This window comes from Scyliorhinus torazame, chromosome 21, assembly GCF_047496885.1.
Source record: "Scyliorhinus torazame isolate Kashiwa2021f chromosome 21, sScyTor2.1, whole genome shotgun sequence".
NCBI classification, from domain to species: Eukaryota; Metazoa; Chordata; class Chondrichthyes; order Carcharhiniformes; family Scyliorhinidae; genus Scyliorhinus; species Scyliorhinus torazame.
Genome location: NC_092727.1, coordinates 34832540 through 34848000, shown reverse-complemented (window position 1 = coordinate 34848000; position 15461 = coordinate 34832540). Strand labels below are relative to the sequence as shown.

Sequence of the window (15461 nt, the reverse complement as noted above, 5' to 3'; positions counted from 1 at the left end):
TTACATTTTTTAAACGTCTCCAACAATTAATAGAACATAGAACATAGGATATACAGTGCAGAAGGAGGCCATTCGGCCCATCGAGTCTGCACCGACCCACTTAAGCCCTCACTTCCACCCCATCCCCATATCCCAATAACCCCTCCTAACCTTTTTGGTCACTAAGGACAATTTATCATGACCAATGCACCTAACCTGCACATCTTTGGACTGTGGGAGGAAACCGGAACACCTGGAGGAAACCCACGCATCACAGGGAGAACGTGCAGACTCTGCACAGTGACCCAGCGGGGAATCAAACCTGGGACCCTGGCGCTGTGCTACCCTGCTGCCCAAGGCTCACTGCTACTTTGAAGAAAAAATAATTTTCATCCTCTTCCCATTTGTAAGCTTTTGCAAGTTTCTTGCGCTATCTCATGTACTGCAGTGCTCCCTAGTGTCAGAAGGATGTCATTGTACCCCATAACTTCCACTTTTGCAATAGACACATATATACCAGCAACAGAGCAACCTATATTTAACAGCTTCAGAACAAACTCCCGTCGAAATTCAGTGTTATAGGTTACTTAATTTTATAATTCTTCAGACTTTTAAAAAAATATGTGGAACAATATAATAAGGGAGGTGGAAAAAGGACAAATGATGTTGACCTGCTGAGCTCTGCTTCTAAGGTGTTCTGTGTGCTTGTGTCCCAGTGAGCTGACATTGTCCAATTACACAAGGTCAGATCATTACTGTACATTTATAGCACTCCCACTGTATGTCTTCTCACTTTGTGGAATGCAACGAGTTCAACAATACTAGACTTAATATTGCACCTCAGATTTCATCAAAATCATGAATGAGGGCAGAATGGATCCATTTAATGGTCAGATTCTAGAGCAGGTAGTACAGACAGGGAAAGCAAATAGAATTGTAATGATGGAATGATGGGCAATGTCTGTGTGTTAGGTGGACTGTTATAAGGTGCTGAAACATGGGTTACATATCAGAAGCAGGAATGCACATTGAATTTATTTCAAATTCATTGCTTGAAAAAGATCTGTGGAATCCATTGGCAGCAAAGAGTCCCCAACATAGAAATACTCCAAGATATCATGACGATGATCAAATGACCTCGACCACGATGGCTAGGCCACGTTCTTAGAATCGATGATGGTCATCTATCAAAAGATGCATTGTATGGAGAGCTTGATGGTGCCAGTAGTATCAGCAATTGCACTGTTAGTCAATTGCACTGTTAGTCAATTGCATTGTTGAGTCAATTGCATTGTTAAAGACAGGGGATAAGCATTGGCCCACCTATAAATAGACACACGATTTGTTAATTCAGTTTTACTGATTCGCTCAAAAGAGTATAAATGGAGAGAGCTGTAGGGGATTTCCTGACCTGACCGTCTACCCCTGGAGAAGGAACATGCGGTGTCCACAGGCATCAGGCCCTTCCGTGTTTGGTTGGCACCGCAGGGTCTGCAGTGCTTTATCGACCCTTTTAATCACATTTTGGTTTGAAGTTCTAGTTTCATTTGCAATTTGTTTTTGTTTAAGGCAATATCCGTTATAAGGACTGCCCCTTTTATTTAGTCCTTCAGTTTAGTCAATTTAATTTAATTGTTTTCCATCAAAATAATAGGACACAGCTGGAACAGTGGAGTGTGGGAGGTACTGACAAGAGTCTGTCACTCTGAGTTGTCTTAAGAATAAACCTGCCTAAGCTAAAAGATTAACTTTACACTCATTCTTTCACCAGAAACAATTATTGGACCTAACAAGTTGGGCAGCCAAAACCAAAATACAAATGAGATATAATTTCATGCCAGATCATTCCCAGCTTTTGAAGCCAATCTACACATGGGCATAGCACTTGATGCTGAAGTCTCCACACCGCAGCATGGAAATTTGGAGAATCGAGTCTTATGATTGCCACAGAAAAGAACCAACACAAAATGGAAAATAAGGGGCGGGATTCTCCGACCCCCCACCGGGTCGGAGAATCGCCAGAGGGCGGCGTGAATCCCGTCCCCGCCGGCCGCTGAATTCTCCCGCACCAAAAGTTCGGCGGGGAGGGAATCGTGCCAGTCGTCGGGGCCCTCACCGGCGATTCTCCGGCCCGCGATGGGCCGAAGTCCCGCTGCTGTTATGTCAGTCCCGCCGGCGTGAATCAAACCACCTACCTTACCGGCGGGCGGTCCTGGGGGGGGCGCAGGGCGATCTGACCCCGGGGGGTGCCCCCACGGTGGCCTGGCCCGCTATCGGGGCCCACCCATCTGCGGGCGGGCCTGTGCCGTGGGGGCACTCTTTTCCTTCCGCCTCGGCCATCGCGGATGCAGAAGTGACCACCCCTGCGCATGCGCAGGGATGACGTCAGCAGCCGCTGACGCTCCCATAAATGCGCGGACTTCCACCGGCCGGCGGAATCCCTTCGGCCCCGGCTGGCGTGGCGCCAAAGGCCTTTCCCGCCAGCCGGCGGCCGCCAACCACTCCGGCGCGGGCCTAGCCCCTCAAGGTGAGGGCTTGGCACCTAAAGGTGCAGAGTAATCCGCACCTTTGGGGCGGCCCGACGCCGGAGTGGTTACCGCCACTCCATCCCACCGGGACCCCCCGCCCCGCCGGGTAGGGGAGAATCCCGGCCAAGGCTGTCACCCCTGCAACAGCAAATTACCACCTACAATGTCCTTTTGCAACAGACAGTATCTTGGACTACAATCCTATCTGAAGACTTGCAACAGATGAGCAGAAGATATAAATCATTGGTAACAATGTGAAACCAAAGAAAAATAGGTTGCTCTTTCTATCTAATGAGTGGCACGAAGCTTGGACTGAAAACATCCATGGCAATGTGGAGTAAATGACAGTATGCACTTGTGCCATGACAGAAGTCGAAGGCTCTTCCCTTTGCTGGCTGCTTTCCGGAACCCTCAACCACCAAGGACAGCTCGGGATGGGCAAAATATGTTGGCCTAGCTAGCGAAGCCAACATCCTGTAAATGAATAAAACCAAACACGATAACAACTTGATGGATCTCCTGATTATCAGTCCACAATTGTAACTAATCATCTACACACCTGCTTGTAGGAAGTCTACCGCATAAAATTTCAAAGTTTCACAGCTGTTCCTGTACACAAACTGATCTCCAAATCTGGTTTCAGGTGTTGCAGATTTGGCTGAGAGTTACTTTTAGGTATTTCAGTGAATGCTGGAAGGTTTCCTGAGAAAGGTGCAGATATAAGACCTTGGCATAATGTTCTGTTTAAAGTACAATCCCACTGGGCTGGCATCTCTCAGAAATGGCCTGTTGTATAGTCTCCAAGTGTTTAAATGCTACATTAAACCTAAAGAGGTTTGGAGAAAGCCTCAGAGTCCTGTGATGAGTAGTTTCAGATGCTTAATTTTTCAATGCTGGATTATTTCTCACTACAGAAAACTTACGCTATGTTCAGTTTCAGCATATTGGTGCTGATTATTTTAGCAATGCAATGCTTGGGGAAGAAAAGCAATCCATTAAAGATGGCTTCTGAAAAATATTGCTCCTGCCAGTTCGAGAGGCATTTCTCAAAATTTGGTTGTGGGTTACCTGCCCAACATTTCAGAGAAAATACTATTTGTTGTGGAAGAAACTGTAGATATGAAGAACAACTTATTTTAGCATTGAGAAAATCTTGCAATGTCACTGGAACAGAGAAGAGACATTTTTAACAAAACAAAGGTGGAGAGAACAGTTGTAAAGGCACAATCCAATACTGTAGATAAACTAAAAGAGAGGAAATGGAAAGGCACGAAAAATGAATGGGAGGGGGAAAGAATAAAAAAGACAGTGGAAGAAATGTAAAAATATAGCTCTGAGCATTAGAAATGGGTCAACAATCTCTGCATATTTTTAAAAGTATTATTGTAAAAGTAAATATTGTCACTGTGAAGCTATTGCTTAGTTACTGGGGCCTGAATTCTCTGGGGTTGGGATTCCCTGTTCCCGCGACAGCGCACCCCAGTCCACGGTTTTGCTGGCAGTGTGGGATGGCTTCAATGGGAAATCCCATTGACAAGTGCAGGAGTAACGAATCCTGCCGCCAGCGAATGGAGCGCCGTTGAGAAACACATGGTGGGGGGACTCAGGCGAAACAAGCCCCTAGATGTAATTGAACAATTAGAAGAAAGCTTACAATTACCTGCCTACCCTCAGCAACTGAAGACAAAGAACTTTGCCTCTGAATATCAGAAAGTAGCTGTTCAACTGACTGCAGTTGCAGGTTGAGTTCCAATCGCCTAGTTTTTGGAGCAGACATCAAAGGTTTTCTGTGGATTTCCAGTAAATGAAAAACATAGCAATAATTTGCTTTCCATATGAAGATGCAGTTTTTCCACTGATATTTCTGCCTTTGATATCAGGTTATTCGGATTAATAAAGTTTTAAAATAACCTTCCAGTCAGCAATATAAGAAGTCATGATCACAGCCCCTTTGAATCTAGATTCAATAGAAGAGGGTCTACCACTGAGCAGATGCTACTGCTAGTGTTGTCAGTCCAGAATGGGGATAAGAAAGTGTTAACAAATTTAGTTCAGTAACTAAAACACAGAACAAATATGAATTTCAATAGAGGAAAATGAAATCTTTCTAGTTGCCAAAGTTTGTGACAAAGCTCTGTCAAGATGTACATTGGAAAATAAGGCTGGAGTGGTTTATTCACTCTTAACTTTAGTATTGCAACTGTTTGATAAGCATTTCAGCACTGAAAACCATGATAACCTCTTCCTCATACAGCACATTTACTGGGATCAAAGACAATATTTTACCATCTGTTGCGAGAAGTCGAAATTCCCGTCAACTCATGGGAATCCATTGGCCAACCAAAATGGAGTAGGTTAATTCTGGAAGGCACTGAACACATCGAGAGACATTGTCAGGAACATGCAGAAGTGAAGTTAAGGCATCAGAGAGAGCACACAAACCTCCCAAAATCTCATCTCCCCGACCTGCCTAGTACCCCCTTACTCGGTGAGTGGCACAGTGTGCAAATCACACATTGGACTTATCAGACATCTCGGAAACCATCGGGTCAGAGTGGAAGCAAGTCATCTTCGATCCTGAGGAAATTCCTAAGAAAAAGAGAATATTTTCCCGCCACACCTACCTGTTGCGTAACTTTAACCTCCTCCTTTTCACTGTATAATAGTTGGTATGAGGTTATTTTGTGTCTGCCCAAAGTCTGTTTATTACGTTCCACAATATTGTCTTGCAATCTTCCTTTTGGTTGCAATTTTCTGTCACAAGGGATCATAGGGTTCTTGAAGTGTTTCATACTATGTGTGCTTATATCGCTACAGGCTGACTCACGCTCCAAGAACTGCTGATATTCTTTCTGATATTGATCATTCAAATTTTCATAGTCATCGTCTTCGTTGGGATCTTTATTTTTCTCTTGGTTATCCTTGGGTACTTTTTCTGTGATTTTGTCCGTTCTGGTTTTCCTATCATTTTGCAGATCACTTTGAATGGTATCAGCGTAAAATCTAGGAGAATCAACTGATTCACAATCTTGAGTGCTACCTTCACTCTTGCAATAAGAAGGAAGTCTTTTCCTTTCAGATTGTTTTTCGATATTATCACTTTCTCTCAAACTAAATTTAACATCTTGAGGTTTATCTGTTTGCCTTTTCTGTTTCAATAGGTCGAGATGTTCACATTCAAAAGTATCAAACTTTTCACAGTCATCATCAGTGTGACATGTATTCCCCCCATGGTTATGCTGGGGTACTCCTGTGATTTTATCTGTTCTGGTTGTCCTGTGGTTTTGCAAATCGCTCATAATGGTTTCATTATAAAATCCAGGAGAATCATGTGAATCCTGTTCCTCTTGTGTACTAGTTTCACACTTACTATACGGCGAAGGTGGTCTTTTTCTCTTAGGTTGTTTACCCACATTATTATCACTTTCTCTCAAACTAAATATAACTCCATGATCTTTACTTGTTTTCATTTTTTGTTCCGCTATGTCTTGATGTTCATAATCATGGTGTCTTCCAACAGTTTTCTCCAACAGCTCATTTGACTCTTGGAGCAAGTTTTCCAGCGAATCATTAATATGTAAGTTGTGTTTCTGTTTAGGCATAAGGATCTCTGCTCCTGTTCTGGTATTTCTCCAATCGGGATTATATCGCAGGTTGACGTATCTGTCACTGCCACTGCACTGTTGTCTGCAAGAATTTTTTTAAAAGTTCAATTGTAGCATAAAACAATGTTGACCAAGTAGCCAAAAAATAAAGAAAACATCCTATTGGTTAGTCTACCTCAGTTTAGGACCAATGCGTCTTCCACAGAGCAGTGTAACACCAAATGTGGAACAAAGGATTGAGTGGGAAACTATTGTCCCATTGCATCACTGTAGATTAGGGCTATCATGTATCCTTAAATTCATGCATTGAACCTAGATCTCCTCATTTGTAGTAATAGGATGGAGGCGCTGGAGAACACCCTTACTTATGATTTTAAATACTGTTAATTAAAGACAGATTTTGCACTGGGCCAATTTATACAACAGCTCACATTTCATAGAATAACAGAATCATAGAATCCCTACAGTGCAGAAGGAGGCCATTTGATCCATCGAGTCTGCAATGACTCTCTGAAAGAGCACCCTAACTAGGCCCACTCCCCCACCCTATCTCTGTAATCCCACCTAACCTTTGGACACCAAAGGGCAGCTTAGCATGGCCAATCCACCTAACTTGTACATCTTTGGACTGCAGGAGGATACTCACACAGACACAGGGAGAACATACAAACCCCACATAGACAGTCACCCAAGAGCGGAATCGAACCTGTGTCTCTGGTGCTGTTAGGCAGCAGAGCTAATCACTGTTCCACCGCTAATTTATAAAAACTCTCATCATGTGAAATGCTGTAAGATATTATTTCACAACAAGAAAAATTGAACACTGACCACAAAGTGAGGAAATTTATGAATAAGCAGAAAGATTTTTAAAAATAGACTTTTGAAAATGGGGAGAAATGGTAGCAAGATAAAGTGGTTTTGGAAAAGAATTCCAGAGAACAAAGCATCAACAATCTGCATTTGATGATGGATTAAGGGGGCAGAGACCAAGGGCATGGAATTAGAGGCAACCTATTGGTTTGGATAGGAAAATGGTTAATTGGGAGGAGAAAGAGTGTAGGGATAATACAAATGTCTTCAAATTGGCAGGAAGTGTTGTGCAGTGTCCCCAAGGGACCTGAATCTGATTGGGAACACAGCTTGTCACTCTATTTAGAAATTATTTGGATGAAGATACAGAGAGCTGTCTATCTAAGTTTTCTGATGGCAGTTAGGCGGTGCCATAAATACTGTAAACAGGGGCAGGAAGTTACAAAAGTGTACAAATAGCTTAAGTGAGTGGAGAAAAAATTGTGAAACATAGTTTATTGCAGGAAATTGTGAGATCATCCACTTGGACCTAAGGCATATAGATCAGGGTATTTTCTAAATTAAAACTGTGGATCAGCAGAGTGACTCAGGAGACCAAATCATAGAAATCACTAAATGCTGGCAGACAGGTATAAATAATAATTTGAAAGGCTAATGGAATGTCGATCTTTATCTTAAGAGGGCTGGAATACAAACGGAGTAGAAGTTATGTTACAGTTGCACAGAGTTCTGGTTCAATCCTGTCTGGAGTACGGCATTCAGTTGCGGGCACTGCACTTCAGGAAGCATATGTTGGCCACAGAATGTGTACAACACAGAGTCACCGGAATAACAGCAGGGCTAGAGAATTAAATTAGGGATAGGATGCACATACTTGGCTTGTATTCACTTGAATGTAGACGATCAGGCGGAATCTAGCTGAAATGTTAACATGATAAACAAATTTGACAGAGTAGATAAGTTAACAATTTTCTCTGGTGTAAGCTGGTTAAGAACAAAAGAGTTCAAAATTTAAATTTGAAACCCTTAATTACAGTTAGACCTTTCAAAGGTGATGTCAGAAAGAACATCACAGAAAATGTCATGGAAATCTGGAAACCTCTTCACTGAAAAACATTTGTTATGAGGGGAATGGAAATATCTTAAATAGTAATTTGGTAGTACAGAACTTTATTTTGCTGAACAAAAAGACAGTTTTGTCAAAGTTTTTTGTCTTGTACTCATTAGTATAATTTGCAAGACTATGAAATATAAAGGGAACAATAATTGATACAGTGTGAGAAGTGAATGCTGATTGGTTAGCAAGTGGATTCTTATTGGTAGAGGCATTGCCATGGAGAACGCACCAGTTGATGTTGACTGACAGTTAACTGCCAAGAAGTGTTTGAAATTTAAACCAGGCAACTTGACTCTGACGGCCAGGGCATTTCGCCGAGGAATGAACCAGAAAATGGCTGTAACTTATTTTATCTAGCTGAAACAGGAGCAATGTATATATATGTTCTTTCTGTTCACAAAGAACTGTGTATTAATATATGTAGCTTCCAGTACACATAAGTGCACCAGACTACGAGCCCGACTAACAATCTTAAATTGGTTGCCATCGTAATTCTAAGCACACTGAAGATTATTCAGCAAATGTTCTTGAATCACGGCATCACATCTAATATTGGACACTGTTTTGGATTTTACAAGCATGGGCTACTTAGGTAAGATCTGTACTTTCACCTGTTGTGAAAAGTGTTTGGGACGTGTTGTTTGAAACGAGCCTATGTGCCTAGCATTAAACTGCCACTGAAATTCATATACCCCATTACTCATTTGTGAGATAAGCAGGAAATAACTTCTTTTCGATTTCCATGAGAAATGTGTATTTGATGGAATGACACCTAATCCTTACATGTCTCTGATATGTGGGTGATGCATTTACTGTATTTAAATCTGCAGCTGCAAGTAATAATTTCCTTACATATCTTAATGGATTCCATCCTGTGCTCAAATTCACCTTTGAAATAGAGCAGCCAAATGAACTCTGATTCCTTAATGTACTAGTCGTGAAATTTGCATGTTCTACCTTCAATGGTCAATATATTTGTTGGGGACGGCGGGCGGGAGGTGGCCGCACAATGGAGGGCTCCCGTTCGGCAACGGCATTTCCGGGGCTTTAAGCCCGGTCCCAGGGTCCACGGAGGCGGCAGAAGCAGGGAGAAGGCACGGAGGAGGCACAGTGAAGACACAGGAGGAAAAAAAGAACAAAGAAAAATGTCGAGGGTGAGCAAGAAAACGGCCAAGAAAAAAACAGCTGAAGGTCCGTCGGGGAGTGGAAAGGTCACCGCGGGGTCACTAAGGAAAATGGAGGCTGGAGCACCAGGGAAGGCCGCACTGCTTACGGCTGAAGAAATAACTAAGGTGATGGCTGCTGAATTTGAAAAGCAGTTGGCGCAGATTGCGAAATGCATGGAGACGGTGAGGAAGGAGATGAGGGAGGTTTTGAGTGTGCTGGTGGAGGAGGTGGTTTCCCCGGTGAGGACGGAGGTGGCGAGCGCAGTGGCCGAGGTGCGAGAGCAAGGGGAGGCGCTGAAGGAAGTGGAGGAGACGTTATTGCAGCACGGTGATCAACTTGCCTCGATGGGGAAAGAGATGCGGAAGGTGATGGATACTAACAAGGATCTGCGAGGAAAAATGGAAGACCTGGAAAACAGATCCAGGCGACAGAATTTGAGGATTGTGGGGCTGCCCGAAGGAGTTGAAGGACCGAAGCCGACTGAGTATTTTGCCGCGATGTTGGCAAAACTATTGGGGGAGGGGGAGGATCCCTCCCGATATGAACTGGATCGGGCTCATCGGTCGTGGAGGCCTGTACCAAAGGCGAGTGAGTCGCCAAGGGCAGTGACTCTGTGCTTCCGTAGGTACAGTGTGAAGGAGAAGGTCCTGAGCTGGGCCAAGCAGAAGCGGGTGGTGCAGTGGGCTGGAGCTGGTATACGTGTATACCAGGACTTTACGGTGGATCTGGCAAGGAGGCGGGCTGCCTTCAACCGGGTGAAGAGGGCACTGTACATTAGCAAGGTGCGGTGCGGCATTGTATATCCAGCGAAGCTGAGGGTGACTTACAAGCTCAGGGACTTTTATTTTGGAACGGCGGAAGCAGCGGAGGAGTTTGCGAAAGCAGAAGGACTGTGGCAGAACTGACAAATTGAGGAATGGCCATGTGCCGATGTAACCTCATGACTGTATTTTCTTCTTTTTTGTATCACTGTGTGCGGGTGTAGAGACTAAAGGAGCCAATGTGGTATATTTTTGGACAAGGGAAGGGACGGGACATTCACTCGAAATGAGGGTTCTTTGGGGTGTAGGTGGATATGCGGGGTTTGTGTGCTAAAAGGGGATCTTTGGGCTTTCCTAGGGCCGGGCAAGTGGGAAAGGGACCCGGGCAGGGGCCTCCACGCTGGCCGGTTTAAGCCGGCCAGTGAACGGGAGTGAGGTGGGGGAGGGGCTGCGGCCATCAGAGCCTGGCAGAACAGGGTCCGAGTGGTCTAGCCGGGGTGGAAAGTTGGGGGGAAGGAGTTATTATGGGGACTGACATAGCTTGCTGATTATTGTTTATTGTTGATGGATGTAAATGTGGGAGAAAATGTGAAAAAGGAGAATAATTTTTTTTTTTTAGTGAAAAAATATATATATATTTGTTGGGATTCTTAGTTCCACGAACTATTAAAATCAGCCTTTTCTGCAATCTCGTAAATAGGACCCAAGCCATTTGCTCACCATGCAAGCTTCATGCTAAAATAGGTCGGATCAAAGGCATCCTGGCTACCCTGATCAGATCATTTCATGCTGTATTTCCTGCAAGCTCATGGACGGGCCTGCGGTGGTCACCTTTCACCCTATAAAGTACCTTATCTGCCTCACATTACCCTGGAAGGGCAAGTTATCTCAAAACTTTTAGCAACAGATGAAGCTAGCTTTTTCATGCTGTTGCTGGCTGCTTCATGCTGCTACTGGCTGTTTCATGCTGCTACTATGCAGTAGCAATATGAGTGGAATTCACCACAACAGGATGCCACCACCAAGCCAAAAAGACATTCTGCTTATCACACAAATGAGTTATGTAATATATTGATTTCAGTGTCAGTGTGATACCAGTTATGTAAGGCATAAGTCACAAAGATTGGCGGATCGTATCAAATAGCATGTCCCTTCCACTATTCACAACATGCAAGATATAGACCCTATCCAACCAGCCCATGTTCGCTAAACTCAAAACACTGCGTCCAACATTAGATGTGATTCAGAGATGTACAGATTCTGTACAGAAGATGGTGCCGGAGCAAGGCGACTCTTTCCAACAGATCCACTTTTTACTTAACTTATACTCGTTCTAATCTTTTAAAATTTAATTTTAAGCCTCTTTTATTCCATTTTCTTCCCATGTACTTAATGATCTGTTGAGCTTCTCACACTGTACCTCGGTACACGTGACAATAAACAAATCCAAATCCAAATCCAGATTGGACAACTTCTGCTGAACAATCCTCAGTGGATGAAGTAATATGCAGACAACCAATTTAAGATCATCAGATGGGCTTGCAATGTGGTGCATTTGCATGTACTGGAAGCTACATATATTGATACACAGGGACAGTTCTTTGCAGACAGAAAGAACATAAACACACATTGTGCTTGTTTCAGCTAAACAAAATAAATGACAGTCACTCACTGGTTCGTTCCTCAGGACAATACCAATCAGGTCACGTTACCTGGTTTCAATTTCAAACAATGCTTGGCAGATTAACTGTCAGACACCATCAATTGGTGAATTCCCTTTGGCGATGCCTCGACAAGTCAGAGTCCACTTGCGAATTGATCAGCACTCTCTTCTCATACAGTATAAATTGTTGTTCCCTATACATTTGATCTTTTTTGTGAATTGTCCTGATGATGGCAAGACAAAAATGATAGTCATTTTTTTTTCCAGCAATATTTAAATATCTCAAAATTGAGATTGATAGCCTTTAGGGAAGGGTATTGAGAGTTACCTAACCAAGGCATGTATGTAGATCTAAGTGAAACGATAGGCTTGGGGCTGAATGGGCTTCCCCCTACTCCTGTCTTCCTAGCAATTGAGATACAGACGAGTGGAGTGTTCAGGCTGGGACATATGAAACTGATTTTGATCAGGCATAGCCGATCACATTTGATACAATTTAAGAAAGTCTTGGGTAAAAATGTTCTCTCAAAATTATAACATAGTTTACCATTATATTGTACTTGGGAGAGCAATTTAACAGCAATTCAGAGCAATATGCGGATGGAGCTAGGAGAAGTGAGCATGATGGCAGTGTGGGACTTTGTGCAGGAGAGGAGGCAGGCTGCAACGTTCTGGATTTACTCAACTCTATGTTGGGTGTTGATGTGGAGGATATTTGAGAAATTGATCCTGACGTTGTCAAGGCATTGGTTAACATTTCAGGAGCAAGTTATGTGGTGCAAATACTGCTCATGCAAAACCAATGTGATAAATGATCACTTCTTCACAGTGCCCTCACTTTCACTGTTAATGGCTAGTATTAGGGGTTCTGCATCATATTTTAGTGCATCACAGTGTCAGAGGTGCAATTTAAAGATGAAAGGAGATAAGCTTTGAGGCAGGCGTCCGTACCAGTCCCAGACACACACAGTGTAGGGTTGAATATATGTTTTCAATTTGAAAAGTCTTCATCATTAGGGTCTGAAGTTTGGATTTATCTGTGTCGCATGACTGTGTAAGCTCTGAAATTTCTATTGTGAACAGCAAACACCAAGACCTTAAAATTCTGCTTTAAGGGCTGCATGGTGGAGCAGTGGTTAGTACTGCTGTCTCACGGTGCCGAAGACCTGTGTTCGATCTCGGCCCCGGGTCACTATCCTTGTGGAGTCACACTTATTCCCTGTGTCTGCGTGGATCTCACCCCCACAACCCAAAGATGTGCAGGGTAGGTGGATTGGCCACATTAAATTGCCTCTTAATTGGAGAGGGGAAAAAAAAAATGCTTTGAGAAACTGATCAAGCAAATGCTCTGAGTTCAAATAACATTCACGTGTCCCCCATTTTCAGAGATGTTAAAACATTTAATGCAGATGGGTCAGCATCCCTTAAAAGAGCAAATCTATCTGGAATGTCTTTGCTAAGTTTAAATGGTAATATTCACATGCAATTCAAGACTTTTGAGTTATTTTTTTCAAACATATAGGGCGGGATACTCCGCAAACTGGCGCGATGTCCGCTACCCAGCGCCAAAAATGGCGTGGATCACTCTGGCGTCGGGCCGCCCCAAAGGTGTGGAAGTCTCCGGGGGGCTAGGCCCGCGCCGGAGTGGTTTCCGCTCCGCCGGCTGGCGGGAAAGGCCTTTGGCGCCACGCCAGCCGGCGCCGAAAGAACTTTGCCGGGCGACGCATGCGCGAGAGCATCAGCAGCTGCTGACGTCATCCCCGCCATGCGCAGGGGAGGGGGTCTCTTCCGCCTCCGCCATAGTGAAGACCATGGTGAAGGCGGAAGAAAAAGAGTGCCCCCACGGCACAGGCCCGCCCGCCGATCGGTGGGCCCCGATTGCGGGCCAGGCCACCGTGGGGGCACCCTCCGGGGCCAGATCACCTCGCGCGCCCCCCAAGACCCCAGTGCCCGCCCGCACTGCCTTGTCCCGACGTTCACAAGGTGGTTTAATCAACGCCGGCTGGAGAGGGTTGACAGCGGCGGGACTTCGCAGGCCAGAGAATCGCCGGGGGTGGGCCCGCTGACCGGCGCGATTCCCGCCGACTGGCACGGCACGATTCCCGCCCCCGCCGAATCTCTGGTGGCGGAGAATTCGTGACACGGCGGGGCGGGATTCACGCCAGCCCCTGACGATTCTCCGACCCGGATGGGGGGGTCGGAGAATCGCGCCTCTGATGTTAATTAACAAAATGACAAACAGTAACACACTTATTAAATAGTTGATTAAGTATTTAATATTTAAATTGGTGTGTTACTTTTAAAGGATTTAATTTCAAACTAGTTTGTGGGCTAATAAATCTAATTAAAAACTAGGTACATTTGGCTAAGTAAGATTAAATGAGCGTTAAATCACAACAAAATGTGTGGCTGCAAACAAACAAATTTAAAACAAATGAGCAATAATTGTAACTGGGAGCCAAATGTTTAATAACATGTTTCATTCGCATATTCAAAGTGCAATGAGTCCCAATTATTGAAAATGTTAACCTAAGTGCATAGGCTGTAATTATCAGAAACTGTTCCAATTCAACCCCTTCAGCAGTGTTGTCAAGCTGTTATCTACTAAATGGATATTTTGTTTTATTTGATGTGATCATGATGAGCACCACTAATGTAGTCCATTAACCTACCGAAATGTTATTGCGTACGGATTTGAACCCCATTAGTCACTCAGGAATTTGAATCACTTGCCCAGCATCTGTTGTATACTTAGAAACAAAAGTGTTGTGTATCTATTGTTTGCATAACCTTCTATTCGTCTCAGAACAAAAAGATTTACATTTATTTCATGATAGACTATGAAGGAGTACTTCACACTCGTGTTTCCACACAGCAACTTGGGTCACAGTGAACAATGCGACTCATTTGAATATGATGCAGCACAATGCATCTCTTGAGATTCATATTCAGACAGCTAAAATAATTAGGATCATTTGAAATGATCCATTCTGACACCTAGCTGTCTTTATGAAAAGGGTTTCAAACCCATAAACTACAAATTGCAGTGTTATATAGGCTTGCATCATTTACATTTACTGTTATTGGATAATTAGTTCAGCTGATGTGTCAAGCTCTTCAGTTTACATAGATGATCTCCATTTTAACAAGTTTCTTTTTTATACAACTGAGAACCTTAATGATATAACACCAGAGTTCTACAGAAAAGGGAAGGCATAAGATTTTTGATGGACTGCATCTTTTAAACCAGGTAACAGACTCATTAATATTTAAAAGAGAGCCAGGTTAATGAGTCAGATGGGGCTATTAGAATTCTGATGGACAATAATCAAGTTATTTACTGAAAGAGAAGTGGCATATAACTTCATAAAACTTCCTCAAAGTGTTCTTAAAAGGACTCATCCAAACAGTTACTCATTTTTTTTCTCATTCAAATGTTGACTATGTGTTGCAGATTGCCTCAATGTTGCTGCTTTTATTTAAGATTTTCAGCAGTAATGCTTTTCCGCATTATGCCTTCTGTAGTGCCTTCTGTAGTGCAGACTTTGTTGAAACTTTTAGACCCAGAAAATGATGGTTGTGCTATTCAGCACTTAATTGTGAATTACTTAACGTTTCTAGCAAATAAAAGTGTACGTTTGTTAATCACCAATATTGCTGGCTTCTGTCATCGGAACAACTGTGTCCCAAAAAACCCTCACAGCAGGCTGAACAATGGTCTGGCACAAGCAAAAGCAAGCTTGAGCAGCAGTTGATTTCATTAAGGACCTATGGGCGGGATTCTCCCAACGGGCGGCTAAGTGCCGATGCCGGAGTAAAAATGGGAGTGTC

At 43.5% G+C, this 15461-nt stretch overlaps 1 protein-coding gene across 1 annotated transcript in view; it reads right to left on the bottom strand.

Moving 5' to 3' along the window:
- Positions 1 to 15461, bottom strand: part of LOC140398750 (uncharacterized) — a 116296-nt gene that overhangs the window by 86043 nt on the left and 14792 nt on the right. Inside the window, exon 3 of the mRNA XM_072487757.1 lies at positions 5132 to 6194. Coding sequence (XP_072343858.1) covers positions 5132 to 6194 — 1063 coding nt within the window. The remainder of the gene's footprint in view (positions 1 to 5131; positions 6195 to 15461) is intronic.